The sequence below is a fragment of the Phodopus roborovskii genome, unplaced genomic scaffold (genome assembly GCF_943737965.1).
Source record: "Phodopus roborovskii unplaced genomic scaffold, PHOROB, whole genome shotgun sequence".
Classification (NCBI taxonomy): Eukaryota; Metazoa; Chordata; class Mammalia; order Rodentia; family Cricetidae; genus Phodopus; species Phodopus roborovskii.
In genome coordinates, this window is record NW_026126648.1 from 12,610,860 (window position 1) to 12,631,797 (window position 20,938).

At 42.9% G+C, this 20,938-nt stretch overlaps 1 protein-coding gene across 14 annotated transcripts in view; it reads left to right on the plus strand.

Moving 5' to 3' along the window:
- Ldb2 (LIM domain binding 2) overlaps window positions 1-9,080 on the plus strand; it is a 335,390-nt gene extending 326,310 nt beyond the window's left edge. Inside the window, exons 6-9 of one of the 14 annotated variants that reach the window (XM_051174052.1) lie at window positions 803-926; window positions 1,924-2,072; window positions 4,614-4,756; window positions 7,446-7,837. In XM_051174052.1, the coding sequence (XP_051030009.1) occupies window positions 803-926; window positions 1,924-2,072; window positions 4,614-4,718 (378 nt within the window). In that variant the 3' untranslated portion in view covers window positions 4,719-4,756; window positions 7,446-7,837. Of the gene's footprint in view, window positions 1-802; window positions 927-1,920; window positions 2,073-4,610; window positions 4,757-7,445 lie in introns of all 14 variants that reach the window. The other 13 variants (XM_051174049.1, XM_051174051.1, XM_051174053.1 and 10 more) reach the window with 13 other exon arrangements.
- The last annotated feature ends 11,858 nt before the right edge of the window (window positions 9,081-20,938 follow it).

Below are 20,938 nucleotides of genomic sequence, written 5' to 3' on the forward strand. Positions count from 1 at the left end.
TGCAGCCCCCAAGTGTTCATACCAAGTCATAGGCTCTCAGTACAGTGGTGTTCGGACATACCTACAACCAAAGGAATCCAAAAATTCTAGCTGATTTTGTCTTTTCGTTTTATTCGGTCTCTGTCATCAGATATTTTGGATCAAAGTAAAGCAGAAAAGCTAAATAAAGAAGGCAACAAGGTGACTAACTGTGGAGTCAGGGTAAATTCCCCTACATAGAGTGACCTGTGCCACTTATACTATTTTCATGGGTAAGCTAGAAGTGAAAATGAGCCCATGAATAAAAACACATACGGTGTTCGGCATCTGTCTTTATGAGAATCAGCATCAAGAAGCATCACCTTGTTCTGCAAAGTTTAAAAGATGCATTTCCCCACCAGATAACCAGCGCTGTGTAAGCCAGCATTGGGACGCATAGTACGAGGTTATACAAACAAGAACAGCAGCCAGAGCTGAAATCAGAGCAGTGCGCTCCAAGGAAGAGAGCTTTTTCCTTTACCCAGAGAGAGACCTCTGAATTCATTACAGAGATGCCTGTGTCTAATCCCAAGCCTCTACAGGAGTGTGTGTGTGTGTGTGTGTGTGTGTGTGTGTGTCCCTGTGTGTAAATCATGCTACATTAAGTGGTTATAATCAACTGGGTAATATTTCTTTCCCTTCAATCTTACATAGAGAAAAATCAAAACCAGGATAAAAGGGGGGAAAAACCCTTTAGTTGTCTAATGGATTCCAGCAGTTAGAATTATTATTGTAATTAATATGATCAAGTAGCAGAACATGGGTGACTTTGAATTCCTTGCAGTTGTGTGTAATACTGGAGCCAATGCAGGAACTGATGTCAAGACACAAAACCTACAACCTCAGTCCCAGAGACTGCCTGAAGACCTGCCTATTTCAGAAGTGGCAGCGGATGGTGGCGCCGCCAGGTATGATCTCATTCCTCACTATCTTTGTAATACGCTCTCAGAGGTTCTGGGGATGAAGGGCTATCAAAAGGAAAAAGATGATGATGATGCATTCGTCAGGAAGGGTTAGTTACCAAGGGTATTCCAACCATGATTTGGTATAAATATGTAAAACTCTTTAACGGTATAGTTACTATGTATATGGATGTGTCAGCATGGTACTGCATTGGATATGTCTCGATACAGGACAAAGGAACAAGCATAATTAATAATGCTTACCATATATTGCCATGGATCAAATTTCCCAGTAAATCGCTGTCCCATTATTGAAGCCCCAATATTTCCCCTATTTGAATATGCCTTTCTTGAAGAAGTCTATTTTCTTTATAGCACACTGAAACATTCTTTCTAAGAATCTTGAAGTTAATAAATAGCTTTTATTAAAGACCAGAGTCTAAACCATTGGATGTTCCTACACCCGAGAAGCCCTAATCTCACCAAGGTTAAGGCTTCAAGAATATCAAGGTATAAGGGAAACAGGTTACCATGATACATGGATACAGTAGGGGCTACTATGGCACACAGCTTTGCCAACAACAAACACCTTGCATCTTCCGAAATACCTACTGGTCCTTGCTTGCTTTGCTACAAAGAGAAAAGGGAGGCTAGTTCCCAACTTTCCTAGTGGTAAAAATATTTTAAATTCAATTGTGAAAGCGGTACCTGTAGCTTGCTCCTACAGTACTCTTAGTGAATCGTAGGTATATAATTAGGCTGAACAATTAAATAAAAAGCATGTCATAGCTATGTGTAGAAGAAAAAGAATTTCACAAAGTTTGTGCTAGAAATAAATCAACCATTTTCTTTTATTATTATTTTTAGATTACACAAAATGGGGATATTTTAAATAGCTCTCTTTTCAATGTGTAAAAAGAGCGCCATTGGAAGGACAGTATGCTCAGTTGCCTTATATTCCTGCCCTGGGACCCATCCCTCTTCCCTTTTCCCTATACAGCAGAACCCACAAGGCAACCGACAACCAAAAGGAGAAAAAGAAAAAATTCCACGAGCAGCACTTCCAACAGCAGCGCCGGAAATACCACCAACAGTGCCGGCAGCAAGAAAAAGACCCCGGCAGCGAGCCTGAGCCTGTCCAGTCAGGTACCTGTAAGTCTCATTTTACTTTTAGGCCTGAAGCCTTGCCTTTTCTCATCACCCAACTCAAGGGGCTGGGATTCCTTTAAGAACTTAAAAAAATAAAAAGAAAAGAAAGAGAGAAGGGTTCTGGAAAGTTTGGCCAGCCATGGGAATGGGGGTGGGGGGGAGCACAGCAGGGACAAGGTGGGATGGGACAAGAGGTAAGAATCCTGCCATAGTAACGTCCCCTGTGAACGGGGAATTAGGAGGGAATATTAAGAGTCCGTGCTGTGATGGGACCTGAATTAAAAAGCCATCAGAGTCACTGACAGGAGATATGGCACTCGAGGTTTAATTAAAGCATCACTTAGCAGCATGCCTGGTGGTATATTAAGGCCTCACAGCTGCAGCCTTGGAGACCCACTATGCCCCTGGAAACTGGTCCCTCGAGCTCTGGCCCCATACTGTAATTTGCCTGGGTCTTCCCAGCATGGGCCTCCCTGTATTTAAGAATCAGGCAATTAGCTTGCAGCCACTAGAAGTATAGCTGGGTAAACTTTTCTCAGGTACATCGTTAGCTCGTGTAGAGACAGCCCCTGGTTTGATCCCACCTCTTTTGACCCCTGACCCCTTCCTTTCATTTTTTTTTTGGGGGGGGGCTGGACAAAAGCCCCTTGCAAGGAGGGCTGGATATGACTTTGAAAGTGAGCGCTGGAGGTAGTTTCAGAAGAGAGTAGACCGCAAGGCTTTCTTCATCACTGGTTGATTCTTCTCAAAATGAACCATGGCCTTTCCTGCCTCCAAATTCTCATTGCAGTATTAGACTTCACTTTCAAATATTCCTGTTCTTGCAAACACCTGCTGCCATCACTTGCCATGATTCCTCAAGGGTTCTCTACCCTTGCTCATGACTATCACCAGGCATTTGAGTCTGTTGAATCCTGACCCTTCCTTGACACTATGGCTTTGGAAGTACGCCTCTCCCATTCTGTGGCTTCCTGACCCTTTCTGCTCACTGTCTCTCTCTCTGTTGTCCTCACCAGCCTCTCTCTGATCGTGCTTCATCTCTCCCATAAAAGCAAACTTGTTCGGAAATTCCCCACTTGCAAATGTGCCTCTCTAATCTGCCCCTCACCCCACTTTTTATTGGTTGGTTCTCTGTAGACAAAATAAACCCAGTGCTCAAGGATTCCCTGAGACTTTGGAATTCTTCCTGTCTTCCACAAACTGGGGTGTGGTTTCCATGTTCACTGCATTAGAGAGAAGGAGATAGTAGAAATAATAGCCACCCTACCATAGATGGAACATTACAATTTTAAGATCACTAAGAATTATTATCCTCAAGTAATGCAATAAGTTTCAAAGCAGTCTTTATTTTCTAATAGACCTTTGCACTCAACTATGCCTGACAGTCAGAGGGGAAAAGTTGGCAGAGAAAAATCTGCATTTTTTTTTATTAAGGCATCAGAGAGTTGTGCCTGCTCCGTGTTATACTGGAATGCAGATAGTGAACAGAGAAACTGTCCCCATGTAAATAGATGGAGTGAAAATGCCCACATATGTAGCCAGTGTATTCCTCTAGTCCTGAATTTAGAACTAACATTTGTTAGGTTCCTCTAGCAAACAAAGAACATGGACTTCAGAGGATTCTGGAACCACGATGCTGCTACTGAAAAGCATGGATACTGAAGGAATTTAGGTCTGCTCAGGGAGGATTCTCTAAGATCCTACCGTATGTAACACTTACTGTGCAGGGTACTTATAACTCCAAGATTAAAAATTACTTGAAAACAAGGTCAAGGATGCCCTGTCATTAAGGAGATCACTATTTCACTTGGACATGACCAAGAAGTTCCCTCTCATGCCAGCTCACAGAGCACCATGTTGAGAAGGATATTGGCAGGTACTGTTTGGTAGGCCATCCATTGGTGATATCTACTATGAGTGTAAAAGTTGAGAGTAAGAATGTACCTTATATGTTTTGGCATACCTGGTCTTGGTGGAATCATTTCAACTTTAACAAGCCCATAAGGTTTTCTGCTTCATGACCCTCCTGTCCTCCAAGCCAAGAATTGCATTTTGGTAGAGGATCTCTACATTGGGGAGTGTTCATGAGTGTGGATTTTGTGTGGGCAAGGCACCACTAAACAGAAAGATGCATACCAGTAGTGTCCCTGTAGCGTGAATTTTAAGGTATTCCCATTAAATAAAACTTGCAAATGACCAGAGATGCAGGGAAGATAATCAAGTTATGAAAATGTGCAGACTCTTAAGTGTCTTCAGGTTCAATGGATTTTTAAACAAGAGTGACCACATCTTTTTAAGCACTTTCTACTGAATCAACATCGTCTTATTGTTTGAATAGAAATGATCTGCAGGCATCAGCTGCCTGGTCCAGTGAGCACAACTCTGGCCTGCAGAGATTCTGCAGCAACAGTGTGTGTATGTGTGCGTGTGCGTGCGTGCGTGTGTGTGTGTGTGTGTGTGTGTGTGTGTGTGTGTGTGTGTGTGTGAGTGTGTGGCCAGGACTAGGGTTTAATCCTTGGATTCTGCTTCTCACTTCATGAGCAGGGGCTAGGAGCCATCCCGAACTGCAGCCTCAACCCTGGGAGGGATGGAGACCTGTGTCATTCAACAGCAGTGACCCCTTCTGGCCAATTTAAGGAGAAGCATTGAGGGGCCCTGAAAGGAGTCACTTCCAGTCCTCCTCAGAGGTTGGTGGTCCTTGCACGGGGGATTAGTGAGAAAGTGTGAAATGGGCAAAAGCCAGCATTACCTCCAAGCTCCCAGCTCAGGAGCAGAGGTTAGCCTCATGGGGATCCAAGGGTATGTGGGATACTCTCAGATAAATTCCTGTGCCCCCAGTGGGTCACCAAGGCTGGACATGGGAAGGAAAGTCACTCTCTCTACTGAAGTGGGATTTCCAGGACATGGGGGTGGGAACTTGCATTTCATATCCCCTAGCTAGCAGCAGCCTGGAATGTACCACTTATCTCCACTTACTATGTGTGAAGGTAACAAGTAAGAGACAGCCAGAGCAGAGCATCATTGTACTTTTGTAAAGGTGTGAAAGGAACCTAATAGAAATGTTCATAGAACTCTGTAAATGTCCTCAAGTAGCATATGCATATAAAGTTCTTTTTACAGCTAGCTACCAGTCAGATCACACGCACACACACACACACACAAACACACACACACACACACACACACACAGTGGAAGGAGTTATGATTCTAATTAAGAATATTATGAGAATAACCAATAAAGCCAGTGTAGCAGCTCTCTGAAACAGAAAGCTCGCAAACACCTATGCCTGGGCATCTTTTCCAGCTAGTTCTAGTGTGTGGGGGTGAGGTGGCCTTCTCCACACATTACAAGCCTGTGCTAGAACCCACTGGAGTGCGTCAGACCGCTACATGCCTATTGTTTTCTCTTGCATGAATGTCATTTTCTACTGCAGAGAACACATCTGCAATGCTGGGGACTTTCCTTCTGAAGTCACACTGAAGCTGGCCACTTCTTCCATCTCTCCTCTGCTTCTCAAACCACCCCTCACTTCTTCATACTCTTCCAGCTTCTCCAAATGGCCTTGGAGTCACAGTACTAACACAGCCGGACCCATGCGGTTGCTTCTAGGGCCCTCTCCTGCTCAGTGACACGCAGTGCATGTTCCCTATGTCCTTCCAAGTGTGTTCATTAATCCTCATGCTGTGCCCTGCCAATCTTTCCCTCCCTCTTCTTTCTATCTCCTTTCATTCTTTGTCATAAGTACAGCCTCCTAATTGCCTGTACCTAAGTGACACTTCTTATCCTCGAACTCCCGTGAGTGAAATGGTGGCCTCTCAGCTAACAGAATGATGTTCACAAGTCTTTGCGGTGTCTACATTCCATCTAAAACCACGTGCTCACTCTTCCCAGTCAGAAAGACAGTGTCTATTTTGCATCTCATCTTAAGAGTCCCTCCCCATGAGTCTCCTTACATGTCAATGTCATTTCTGGCTCTCCGTTGCCTAGTAAATACTTTCTTAGAAGCACCCGGTTCAATATCTGGCCAGTATCCTTAGTAGTTTCTCTATTGCTCAGTTAACCAAGCTCACATTTTATGCATTTACTCCACCTGGGCCGTTTCTCTTTAAAACCTACCAGTTTAATAGAATGACTAGTCAGAAAAACAGAGTGTTTATAATCTGGTCCAAATAAAGAAGGGGGCAGGGAAGGAACAAACAAAACAGGCTTTTCCATCCCAGAATAGGTGGGGTACTAATTAAAGAGTTTGTTCAATGGGCACCTTCATAGCTCTAGATGGATCAGAGAATACGACTCCCTTCTTCAGAGGCTAAGTAAAGCACCCCAGGGTTAAAAGAAGAAAGAAAAGCCCAGTGATCAACCATTTTACTGAATTAACTTCCCTGTGAAGAGCTGTACACCCATCACTCCAATACAGCTGGCCTAGAAAGACTATTTGCTGTTTCCTAGAGACTAAGAGCAACTCACTCTCCTCAAGCCCTGAACCTTTAAGTAAATGCTGCTCAGATCCTACCCAGAAGAATCTACCTGACAGACAGCCTGGGTCATCATCCCTATGTAATCCCTTTAAACAAAGAAGCTGGAGCTGTGTCTTGTGTGTATCCCTGCTGCTGCCCCTGTCTCTACCCCAGCCCAGGCTTTTCTAGCTGTGGCTTCTACAGGAGCTCCCAGCTACAGTCGTGGCTCTCTTGTTTGCATGGAAGGACAATTTGCACTTAAAGGAGTGATTACTTGGATTCTTCTTACACACCCCCATCCCTGATGACTACCAGCTCCATTGGTGTAATTATAATTAGCTTGCTCTTCATCTTTCTTTTATGGTACCAGCTGGACAGACTGGTTCTCTTTACTGCCCAGATTGGTAGCAGGGTTGCCTGTGTGGAAATAGGTGACAGGCACCATGAAATAACAGATGGTAAATTCAGGGCTTGTTGGCAATCAGCAGGTTTTTGCTAATGACTTAATTAGCTATGCAAATTGTCAAATCAGTGTGAACATTGTTTTTATCGAAAACTTTACCTAAATTAATTACCATAATTAAGTAGCAGAATGTCAAGGATATTGGCTGCATAAAAGGACCTGGCAGAGTAGAGAAGAGAGGGATTCTGTCTTCAATTAAAATGTATATCATGGGGACCTAGTAAATACCATTTGGAATGAGTTGTGTGGGTATTGCAGAAAGGTACCTTACCTACCCATGTGTCCCAGATCTCTGCAAGTTGACAGGGCCACTCAGAAGCCCTCAGTGAAGGTGGCGATTTTTGGAAGTATTGCAAAAAACAATGTTCTATAGCCCTCTCAAAAGTGCCCCGGGTCAGAAAGTTCAAAGCGTGGATTTTTTTAATTTTGAAAAATCCATTTTTTTATTTCTGCAGATTGCTAGCATTGCTCGTTCTCCGGTGTCAGGCTGCGCACTAAGGACATAAACTCGCGTGGTTGTTACACATCAGGAGGCGATGTTTATTTCCTGTAGAAATCCAATATGCGTCTCGGCCCCCGACATTGAGACTTGACCCGGTTGTACAGCGCACACGAGTGTGTCTGTCCTAGGTCCCCCAAGCTCCTCCCACTGTTGTTTTAAGCTGAGCTTCTCCCCCCTAAGGTTTCCCTGTAATAATGTCAGCTGCTGTTCACAGGATGTGATGGTGGTAGGAGAGCCAACTCTGATGGGAGGTGAGTTTGGGGACGAGGACGAAAGGCTAATCACTAGATTAGAAAACACGCAGTATGATGCGGCCAACGGCATGGACGACGAGGAAGACTTCAACAATTCACCTGCCCTGGGGAACAACAGCCCGTGGAACAGTAAACCTCCCGCCACGCAAGAGACCAAATCAGAAAACCCCCCACCCCAGGCTTCCCAATAAGATGGGCCACCGGCACCTGATTCCACTGTCCATAGGCCCAGTGGGGTAGAATTCCAGTCGCAAATCTCTACTTATCAGGACAGGAAAGAGGTGAAATTTAAAACACACAAAACATTCCCATGCAAACATCTATTTCTAAACATAATGACCTGATTTTCTTTCTTGCAATTTTTTTTTCCTTTTTTAATTGAGAGGATCATTCAAATGAGCCTCCGTGGCCTCTCCTTGGAGGCCTTCATGAGACGTACAAACACTGTCCCTGACGGTAATTAGAAGCAAGAGAGGCTAAGGCACCTCCTGGCACGGTCTCACCTCCCCCTTTGTGTTGAACTTCCTGTCCATGCTCTCAGCGAAGGCCGTGCTGTCCGACCCCCAGCTACAGACGACTTTTTAATATTGTAAAATATTTTCTGCTTTTTGACTTGCATTTGAGAGTTTCTTGTTTCAGTTAAAAAAAAAAAAAAAGAAAAGAAAAGAAAAAATTCTGTTTGGAGAAAGTAATTTATATGCACCCTCCTCCCTCCCGCTGCCCTCTTCACTCTCCATTGGTTTTCAATGTGGCAAGAACCCAAGAAGACGCAGCTAGGCGACTTTCTGGCAAGCTGATCCTAATTGGTTCTTGAGTCTGAGTTGTTTCAATTTAGGCCAAGTACTGAAACAAGGAATCGTCAAAAATATATGGGTAGATTTTATTATGTACACAAAGACAAATGGACCCTGGGAAATGTATGCATTTGTAAACTAGCTGTGGGTCCAAATATTTTCAAGCCATGTAATCCATTAATTTTGTGGAAAGCTTAATAAATCTGAAACTCTTTGTATTCCTTTTTTTTTTTTTAAATTGTATCTGAGTTGACTGAGTTTTGGTGTTTTTGTGTTTAATTTTTTTTTTCATGCTATATTTCTTGTATAATATTTTGTAAATCCTTCACCTGGTTCTTTCATTGGGGACTTTTCTTTTGGGGCAAGTTCAGTGTATTTATGTGAAACTTTATAAGAGAACTAATTTTTCCATTTGCATATTAATATGTTCCTCTATACATGTAAAGACACCGTGGCTCCGTGTGTCATGAGACAGCTGTATTTTATGTATGCTTTACTGGTAATTGTGCCAATAATAAACTGTGTTAATGACCAAAGTAACCGAATCTGGCTGTTGATGTGAGTACCTGCGAATACATTATGAGAAGTATCAGACTGCATTTACTATCCAGGCACCAAATCCAGTGGTATTATTATACTCATGTGGAGCGGACTAAGGTCCACCAACTTCTGAGAGGCAGCAAGTCACATAAAAATAGGTTGGTTACCTACAAATTGGCAGCCAGAAAAAAAGAAAATGAGAGCTAAGAGCCATGCCAGCTGATCCTCCTAGGCTCAGGAATGCTGCCTAGGGCAGGCAAGACATTGATTGTACATGCTCCTGAGAGATCCTAAAAAACACACCCCTGCCCTTGTACCACGTCCTGGGTCACTGGAAACACTGGGCCAAAGTGCAGAAGGGTATCGATTTGTCTATTTTGTGTTGCTATAGCAGAGTGTCACAGCCTGGAAGATTTATAAAGAGAAGAAAGTTTCTTATCGACACGATGCTTGGAAGTTTGACACCAAGCTGCCCTGGCCTGGTAAGGGCCTTCTTGTGTCACCCAAAGGCAGAAAGTGTGAGAGGGTACAGGTCAATGGAGGGAGAAGGAGGAGGAGGTGGTACTCTCTTTATGAGAAACCCACTCCCAGGATGGCTAACCCACTCCTGAGATAATAGCACATATAATTCATGGGAGCAAACCTCTAGTAACATTGTCACTTATTTTTAACATTTTACTTTTATTCTTTAAGATGCCGTGAGATATATTTTGATCCTATTTACCCCTAACTTCTCCCAGGTCCACTCCCTCAACTTGCCACCCCCTTCCAATTCCATATCCTCTTTTTCCATTTTAATAACCCATTAAGTCCAATTGGTGCTGTCTGTATACTCTAGAGTGTGGGTCCATCCACTGCAGTAAGGTTCAGCTACCAGGGGCCACACCCTTAAGAAAACCAAAAGCTATCAGCTGTCAATAGCTCCTCACTTAGGACCCTGCCTGCTTCCTGCTAGGATGCTGACTGGTTTTGATTTTGTGCACACAGCCATAGCTTATCGTGGTTTAATAAGGATCAGGATAAACAAGTAGGCCGAACAGATGTTTATTCAGGGAGAAATAACTCACAACATAGACAGGTGAACACCAACAGGTTCCTGTTTCCAAGAATTCCTATGGATGTCCTCCTGTCCCCATACCGTACGGCTTGCCAGAGAGAACACCCCCCTCCTCCTCGGACTTAGTTCCCCAGGTCACTTCTGCCTCTGGCTCCACCCCTAATGGGTGTGGTCAGTTCCACAGAAGAAGACAAAGTGAATATCCCACTAATACCTGCTGAGTTCATGAGTGCAGCTGAAGTTGTCACATCTCAAATGTCCCACCTCTCAACACACTGCACTACTGATTAAGCTTCTAATATGTGGAGTTTGGGAGACACACAGAAACCTCAACAGAGGGCACCATGTCCTGGGGCTGTAGGCTAGGATGGAGCATGGAGCCTCTATCCTCTCTCTGCTTAGCTCAGGATGCTGTGTTTCTAACATCTTCTACGGTTACTCTTCAGATCTATGGGTGAAGTAGGATAAGCACAGACTAGTGTCTACCCAGTGCTGAAGACATACACAGGCTATCCCGTAGCCTGGGCGTCAGTTTGAAGTGTGGTTCTTTTTCAAAAGGTTTTGCAGCAGATATACCACAGCCTCTTTAGTGAACTCCATTCTGAGGGCAGCCTGGGAAAGCAGAGACCAATCCATGCCTGTCACCAAATAAAGAGGCAATTGGTCTCCTACTGAGGGTTTCTTCTAGAGAACTCACAGATACCACTGGCACAGCTCTTAGTTTCATGCAATAAGCATGAATGTTAGCAGCCCCACTTTTAAAAGTCAGCCTCCTTTAACTACTTTTTTTTTTTGTTCTTCATATACTGAATATAGAAAACTCATAAGTACCTCTTATGTTTAAAGACATTCTTCATATTTTCTCACTTTATAGCGATAAGGAGGAGAGGAGAGTAGTTACCATTTGTTGATCATCTTTGATAAACCTGTGCTAGATAATTTCAGCTTTGTATTGCAGCAAGGTTCAGACCTCAAAGAGGAATCTAAAAGTAAGTATCTTAAGTTAGGGTTCCCAGAAGCAGAGTCTGAGATTGGAATTTGAGAACATAGGATTTAAGAGGGAAATTTTGTTTGGAGACCAAGCAAGCAGGGAATGGGAAGTACAGTGAGGAAAGCTGTGATCCTATAAAGTTTATAATAGTGGGCTGTTCCGTGAGAGGCGAACGTTGGTGAATAAACCCTCTTACAGAGTGACTCCTCTTGTGCTAGACATCCATGACCGTACACTGTATTAATCCATCACTGGCTGGGGACCATGCCCAACGTGAGTGAGGGTGCCGGACGTTCGAGGCAAGATGGCTTCTGCCAGATGAGGGCAAAATCTGTGGAGAAGAGGTCAACTGCATGGCAAGTGTAAGAGCATCTTGAGTTTTGTAAAGGACATCTGGGCAGATACATGGTCTTTTGAGTGAACTGGCCCTGTTGCTATGCAATGTAGATGACAGTTGAGATTTGAGTCTGGATGCTCCTAGACCATAAAATTTGGGTGTTTTCTAGAACAGCACATTCCTTTGCGATAAGGAAACTGTAAGTACAACATCAAAAGAACTGAAACAGCTGCTTTATTGGTGAGCTGCTGAAAGAGACCTCCAATTTCTTCCCCCTGCCTTGCCATTTTAGGTTTGCATTCTTCAGTTCTAGAAAATCATCCATATATTTAGTCTTTATGTAGTCTTTGCTGATGGTGCTTCAGAAAATTTAACTCTCGGTTATGTATTGTTGCATAAAAAGCCCATTGAAAATGTAGTGTCTCGAGAGAAGCATTTATTATGACATTTTATCCCTTGGATAAGAGGGATCTATTGAGAAGTTCACACTTAACAATGGTAGGTGCCTACTGCAACCAGAGCCATCAGAGGCTTGGCTAGCCTGGCTCTCCATGATGGAGTGAGTACTCAGTGGTGGGACCAAATAGGAGCTCAGCCAGAGCTGTTAACTTTGTACACCGTCTCCATGGGACAAGGGCCATGTAGAGACATACAGAGGGGGCTCAATTTTCTCCAGTGGGGCTGAAAGAACAGGTGGAGGTTTTGGGTTTCTCTGGGTGACCTGCCTGAGCCAGGATTTGTTTTCTCAATAACAGGTCTTAAACCGGAGTGATGGATCTCACACTAGAGAAGCTGCTGCTCAATATATCCATCCTCATCCACAAAACCCTCCTTGAAACAGTCTAGCATGCACTTCAACTGTGTCTTGGAACTGCTTACTCCCCTCTCACTTTAGAACTCCTTCCCCAATCAACAGAACTGACAGAAACTCATAGAGACACACAGAAAGACAGCAATAAATGCAATTGGGGTAGCCATCATACAGGCTGAAACCAGATATCTGGTGGCATATTATGTGGATCCTGGACACTGTAATTAGGTATGCCTCCAGCTTTTTCTAAGTGTCCTTATGCAGAAGGCACAATAAGCAGTCTTCAACTCTGCTCTGGAGGGGAGAGATCGGGAAACTTTCTGTAGTTTTCTATTTATGGTGGAGATGTCAGGAACCCCGGATCAGCAGGAGCAGAGGTAGCACAAGTTCCTAAGGTGCTGCAATGTCTCAGAGTGAGCACCCTCTAGGAGCTGTCTGTTCCCCCACAGTATCAGCCCAGGAGGTTGAGGCTCCTAGTGTCACACTCTCTCAGTCTCTGGAAATCTTGCAGGGGCCTCCAGAACATTGTTAGCTAACTTCACCAGAGAATATGCATGGGCATTCTTAAAGCCAGATAGCAAATCTATATCGCTAGCTGGCTGCTGCATGGGGAACAAATTATGCAGGCCCGAGCTTTACCATTCTTTGTGGTTTATGCACAAAACAACCCCACATTATAATTGACCTAGTTCTATTAGTAAGAACAGTTAGCAAGAAGCTAAACTATAGAAGCCAAAAAGCAAGATTAGTATATTTGGGGACTTTCCTGGATCCTGGAACTATGGACCAGGTATTGAACTGATTAGATCTTTGCTCCTGTTATGGCAAGTATTGTTTTCCATGTGCTGGGTTCCAAGGTCAGAATGGTGCCGCCAACATGTTTTGAGTTGTGTTAAGGTATGGATACCTGTTGCAGTTCCACTTCCTGGAATTAACCGTTACCAACACGTCAATGAATAAACTTCTTTTGGCTCAAATGCATTATAGTACTGGCCAGATATAGAATTAACAGTCACATGTCCTGTGCTCTGAAGTACATAATGTATCATGAGCCAACTCATTAAGAATTCTTTCAATACAACGTCAGTTTCTATATAATGCTCCACTTGTGGAACATACCATAGTTTATTAGCCCATTTATTTGCTGTTGGTCAACTCCTGCCTTAGTTCCAGATCCTTCATTGGAGGGAAGTCAGAACAAGAACTTAAGAAGGATCGGAACCTGGAGGCAGGAGCTGATGAAGAGGTCGTGGAGGGGAGTTGCTTACTGGCTTGCTCCCCATTGCTTGCTTAACCCACCTTCTTATAGAATCCAGGACCAGCATTCCAGGAATGGCACTACCCACCATGAGCAGGACCCACCCCCACACACCATTGATCTCTAAATGAGAAAACATCTTACAGCTGGATATCATGGAGACATTTCTTCAGCTGAGGCTCCTTCCTCTGATGACTCTAGCTTTTGCTACACTGATACACAAAACCAGCCAGCACAACTCCCCTTTTAATATCCTGTTATAATCGCATAATCGCTACTAAGCTGGTAAAGAGTTGCTAAGAGTTTTTCTATCAGAATTCATTTATTGGGTGGGCACTTGACATGATCCAGAAGCATAGGGAAGCTTAAAAGACATTCTTGTGCCCGGTGTCTACACCTAAGGTCCTTATAAATTCCTGTGGGATAAGGTACAAGTAATATGCAGCAAGACACAGAAAATTCAAGCCATCATAGCTCAGAGGTGTGACATTCTTAAACAATGTCGTCCTATCAAGGAGTGCTTTACATCTCATTCCATTTTCACCAGACGGGGAAGACAGCCAGCACTTCTTTATGAAGTTCAGAAAGGGCAGGCAGGTAGAAAACATCAACGTCGAGCTTGAACCAGTGCACGGAAAATTCCAGTGCCTGACTTGCTCTACCAAGATGCAGGAAAATGCTGAGGTAAAGGCAAAGACCATGTTGGAATGTTGATTCATGAGGCAGGCGGAGAAGTCACATTCTGATGCTCAGGCACACTGGAGATTCTGACTCACCAAAACTTCCTGTCTGCCCTCACCTGTTCCCCATCAGCAGTGTCAAGGCGGTGTTTAAGATCTTAAAGGAGGTTAAGTATTGAAGAAAACTGAGGACATCCAGTGGGTGGTGCTCAGATGAACAAGCTTTACAAACTGGATGCTGAAAAGTTGTACAAGGCACTGAAATATTATTAAAACTATAAATTAAGGGAAGTGGAGAAACACCCTCAAGGGCCCCATCCCCCATCCATACTTCTTGTTGGTTTCTGTTCATTCTAGAATTTTACCACCCGGGATAGGGAAAAACTCCTCCCCTCTCCCTCCTTCTACTAACCTTAAGAGGATTTTCTGAAAATGGCTGTTGCTCAGTTAAGCATCTTTGTTCCTGACAAAGTGTATTATGTCTTCCCGAGCCCACATGCTATACCCTAGGCCCTTTTCTTTGAGTATGGATTTAGGCCATTGTGATAAGAAGCCCTTCTCTCCCTTTTAAAATTGTCCTTTGTTCAAGGTCGTTGTTCACTCTTTGGGTGGGGGGGGGGTGTTGCAGATTCTTTTGTCATGTTCCAATGAAAGTATGGATGCCTTAAAAAAGATCCACCAAAATCCAGAAATGAGAGTGAGATTGTTTTAATGCAGCGGACACTTCAGACCTAGTAGACACCATTGTCACAAAATGAACACTGTCATTTTATAGTGTGAGTTATGGGAAAGCGAGGCTCTCTAGGGGATCACTCCAGGTCTTCTCCCCTGCCAGCTGTATTAATGGGACCTGAAAACATGCAAGCTTCTGCTGGAAGCTTCCATGCATGAGCTTAGGAGAGAGAAAGGCTCAGCCCTCAGCACAGCAGCCTTGCTGAAGGAGCAGGGCAGAGGGAGGGAACTTTTTCACTCCCCTCACAAAATCATAAGCTCTTCAATGGTGGCTGTTTCTCCATAATAACGGGGTGGCCCTCCCATCCCACTTTCCTTAGACCCAGATTATCTGGGATCATTCCCAACCCTTAGAAGCTCCATGGTTCCAAGCAGGCTTGACCAGGAACATAGCAAAACCAGCTGGTCCATAATCATAACAGCTCCAGGTGTGAGGCATTTCTCTGAATCCCAAATGCTTTGCAGGCATTGGTTCTAATCCACACACTTGCCAAGGGGGAAGGAAGGCATGAACAGCATGGTTGAACTAGTAAGGAAACAAAGACAAAGAGACAGACATTCATGAAAATACCCAATGACACCAGGATGATGGGTAGCAGAGGAGATGTCTGAACCTGCGTTCTCTCTGTTGCACCAATAGCTTCGAATTGATATTCTAAATAAGACGCACAGATAAAACTGAATAACGGGGACAACCAGGCATTAGACTATAAGACCCAGAACAATTCCTGATGACTTGGCATTTGAGTACCTGTCTCCCACACCATCATTGCTCCCTCATCACAGAACACCTCAGCTTCCTCAATGGCATTTGTGGTCCAAAAGCTGCTGCATACTGTTCAAGTGGAAACTTACCACAGCCATCAAGTACTTGTCCATCTGGCCCGCAAGAAAACTTTCTTACCTTGGAAATGGATTAGAAACCATGGTGAATATTTGCACTTTGGGACACTCAAATCTGGGCTTGAGGGTCTTGCATTCGCCCTCAGCATCTGGAGAGGCGTTTGCTATTGTTTTATTTTATTTTATAAATAAAGAATGTCAGTTCTCAGTAAGAGAAGTCTCCAAGACCTAGTCTTGTGCAGGCCTGGTCCAGGCAGCTGCGACTGCTGAGTTCACGTTTGCAGCGCTTACGTCATGCCCTAAAGATTGTGCTCTGCAGTCCTTCTCCACATCTTCTGCCTCTTAGACGTGGCTGCCACATCTTCCATGTTGTCCCTGAGCTTCAGGAGGGCTCACAGAAAGGTCCTATTTAGGGATGAGCACTCCCTTGTTCCTTACTCTCAGCATCTCGAGCAGTCACGAGTCTCTGCATTCAGTGCCGCTGACTGCAAGGAGAAGCGCGGCTGAGAGTAACGGTTGTCTATGATTGCAACCACAAATGTTTAGACTGCAGCCCGGGGCCATGATAACTTAGCTAAACAGCAGTGGGCCTATGGCCTTCTATAATTATATTATATTATATTATATTATATTATATTATCTGAAAACGATGACAGCCTTTTGCTTTGAATCTATTGCTCTGGTTAGGACCTGGTTTAATGTTAATCTATAGCAAAGTCATCAAAACTGTCCACCTGGTTTTTGTTTTTGTTTTTTTTCTCAAAGAGAATACTTTAAGATTTTTATCATCAATGTGAATTTCCTCCCTGAAAAATACTCAAAATAGGGTTTTGTGTGTGTGCGCGTGCACACACGCGTGATTTAAGTAAAATTGATGTGTCCAGATTGCTTTCTTTAAAGATGAAATAATTCTCATTCCTATTAGTATTTTTGTCAATAATCGGCTTTGCACACATTAAAAAGACCTATTTGCGATATAGTAGGGTATAAAATGGAATCTATTATTTTAATTTGCATTTTCTTTATTGCTCTAAGTTTGACCATCTTGTTGGTGATTTGAATTTGCCTTTTCACATCTTTTGATTTTTTTCCTCCTTCTTTTCTTCCATCTTGGAGGAGACTGATGTTTTGAATAAACCCCATATGTTTATACTTCTATATTCCTCACTTCTTAACTTTTTCCTATCTTCACTGTGAATGAAATGATTTTTCATGTTCATTTTTAGAATCATTTCTCAGATGGAGAAAAATCACTATCTTTTGTAAACTCCCCCTTAATATAGTAGTTTTACCTCATTTCCTTATTGAATTCAGTACTTCCTTTTGGTTACAGGATATTTTAGATTCTCTAATTCAATATGTACATTGATTATTTCATCTCCCAGTCTTATTTTAATTGCTCAAATCTGCAATGTTAAATAATAATGTCAATGCTGACATACAGGTCTGAAACTAGTGTGCAAAAAGCAAATTAATAAACAAAAATTAAAATGGTTTCAACATTTTTTGTTTGTTTTTGCTTTTCTTTTTTCCTTCAAGACAGGGTTTTTCTATATAGCTCTGGCTGCCAATGAACTAGCTCTGTAGACCAGGCTGGCCTCGAACTCACAGAGATCCACCTGCCTTTGCCTCCTGAGTGCTGGGATTAAAGGCATGCCCCACCACCTCCTGACTTGGTTTGAGCATTTTATCATGTAGGATAGTATTTGGTTTTAGATATTTGGGAATTAGTATTTATTATGTTCATTTCCCTTTTGATTGTTTTCAAAGGTTAACTGAAGTTTTGCCAATTAAGCTTCTCCATGTATTATCTTATTTTTTTTTTTCTTTTTATTTGCTCATGTGTAGTGGCACCTTGTCTTGTTAGTGAACTGGTAGTGGTGGCCACACCCTTTGGGCGTGGTTTCAGGTACAGACATAACCCATTCAGGTAGAGGGGGACTGGCTGCTCTTCTTGTGTTTAGGAGATTATAGGAAGAGCAGAGACTGCATCTTCTGGAGCAGGAAGACTGTGGCAGTTATTTCCTCTTATCTGTGTAAGTGCATCCCTAATAAACACCTATTTATCATAAAAAAAAAAAAGAGAAGTCTCCAAGATGGGTGCTTCTCACTGAAACAACTGATCCCCACAACCATCAATAGACACAGGTGTAGCTGGGTGTCAGGAGCTCACACCTTAATCCCAGCACTTGGGAGGCAGAGGCAGGTGGATCTCTGTAAATTCAAGACCAGCCTGGTCTACCGAGCTAGTTCCAGGACAAGCTACAAAGCAATACAGAGAAATCCTGTCTCGGAAAACCAAAAATAAATAAATAAATAAGCTACAAGTGTGAAACATTCATTATTCCTCCAGACCCACTAGAATCAAACCATAACATCATTACAAGAATGCTAGTTTTAAAAAAAAACATATTTTTTTTAAAAATCAGATCATGGAGCTGGAGAGATAGCTCAGTGGCTAGGATCTATTGCCACTCTTCCAGAGGGCTCCCAGCAACCACAAGGCACAGCTCACAAACACCTGTGTCTTAGTTACTTTTCTACAGCTACACTAAAGCACCATGACCAACTTGAGGAGGAAACTGTTCCTTTTGTGTTAAAACTTGTAGTTCCTCATCCAAGGAAATCAGGGCAGGAACTGGGGTAGGGCAGGGACCTGGAGATAGAAAGTGATGCAGCAGCCGTTGAGAGATGCTGGTTACTGGATTGGTTGCTCTTGGCTTTCTCGACTTGCTTTCTTATAATACCCAGGACCACCACCTGCCCAGGAGTAGCACTATCCACAATGAGCTGTACCCATCCACATAAATCATCTAACAAGAAAATGCACCACAGGCTTGCCTACAGGCTAATCTGGTAGGGACTTTGTCTCTATTGAGGTTCCTGCTTCCCAGATCACTCTAAGTTGTGACAGATTGACATGAAACTAGCAGGCAGAATCTGTAACTCCAAGTTTAGGGGAACTTACACCCACTTGTGACCTCCTCAGACACCTGTGCATTCACATAAATAAAAATAAAATAAGTAGTAGAAATAAATAAGTGAAAACAGAAAGGAGTAAATTGTCTTGATGAGTAAAACTGGTGTCTCTGCTCCTGACAACATAGACTTACTTCCTTATTTCCTTCTTCCCCTCTCTCCCTCCCTCCCTTCATTTCCAATACATGATGCAGTCGATGGAGGTAAAGGAGGTACATGGGGATGATGAGCAGACTCCTCATGTGAAGTGTCATGTGATTTGTTTCACGTTCATAATAGAGAAATGTCCTCTGGTTTTGAATATCTCTGAAAGGAGCACAGCTGGTATCACTACACACACACACACACACACACACACACACACTACACACTACACACACACACACTACACACACACACTACACACACACACACTACACACACACACACTACACACACACATACACTACACACACAAACACTACACACACACACTACATACACACACACTACACATACACACTACACACACACTACACACACACACACCACACACACACTACGCACACACATACACACACACACTACACACACATACACACACACTACACACACACTACACACACACACTACACACACTACACAAACACACACTACACACACTACACACACACACACAGAGTAATCATATTTTAAAAATTGACAGAAATTTAAGCAAAGTGGTTTAAGTACTTTACATTTCTACATGTTCAACTAAGTAACTATCAAAGCACAGAAAAATAAAATTAACAAAGGCATGCTGTTTAGGAAGTGAAGTTATTGTTCATAAAACTGATACATTGATATCTCAATCTTACAGCTTCATGGCTTTTCGGATTAACTTTAATAGTTTCTTACTCTACTTCCCTGTGCTGTTTAAAAAGTATATAGTCAAGTCTTCTGTAAATGCTGATGATTCTTTTTCTTCCCATAGATATGCCTTTGTTTTCATTTCTCTGTCTAATGCACTGGCCAAAACTTAAACCATGGTGAAGAGTGGAGGCAGTGACAGCAAACACTTTGAATTACCCCAGCTTTAAGGGCATCAGTTCTGTGGTTTCCTCTCTACTAAGATGCTGTCAATTCTGCAAGGTGTTAAAAGAAGTCTTCCGGTGTTTCCTAATGTTTTAAATGTAATTACTAGTGGAAATTTAATTTCAGAAAATGCCAATTTGTCCACCAAACAGATAACACAATATATCTTTTCCTTTTATTCTACTAACAAGAATTATTCTGTTAATTCACTTCCTGATGCTGACAGACTCACCTCTATTTTATCATCATTAATTGTTCACCACCTTTAAATACCTACAACAAATCTTAACTTTTAAAAGTATAAAATCTATATGAGCAAAACAACACAATTCAATAAGGCATAAGAGAAATCAGGGAGAGGTGGGACCTCCCACACATGTAAAGCCAGGCCTGAGGTGAGTCCGGCCTCTTCCTTTCCACAGTTCTGGGCTTCCGAAACCACATCATATCTGTTGACCTCATGTATTCTATGACTATCATAATTCCTATCCCCTAAGTTTATTTTGAATTAAATTATCTTCTGACCACCACATGTCTCTATCCCTCTTACACAGAGACACCCTAAACGCAATATAAAACAAACAAAAATAATTAGATAAGATAATGTTTCTGTAGATCTTCAGAACATCGAAATTATTACGTTTCTACAGAGATGTGTATTCATCTCAGATTAAAATGTCAGTCAAAATCCCAGGGTATGTTTTGCCATGGTGATATGGGTATGAATGACACAAACTGGCACAGCAGGCTAGAACAAACCATCTGCTGCTCGCTCCAGCTGAAACCCTGGGTTACAGCCCGCTGGTCTTGATGGGCTGGATCACCACTATCACAAAACTGAGGTTGGGATTTCAGCATCGTTGAATCCCAGTAGACCCCAGTCCCAGATTCCTGCTTAAACTGTGGGACATAAACCATGACTGAATGTAGGAGTCAAGAAAATCTGAGGATGAGTAAAAAAACAAAACAAAAAAAAAGGCCACCAAAAATTAATTCAAAATCCAAGCATGGATGAAATCTAGGCTCTGGCAGCACCCATTCCCCCCCCCCATTGTGTTGGCTCCACTCCAACAGCCTTGTTTCTGAGCACACAGCACGTGCCCTCTGTATTGCACTT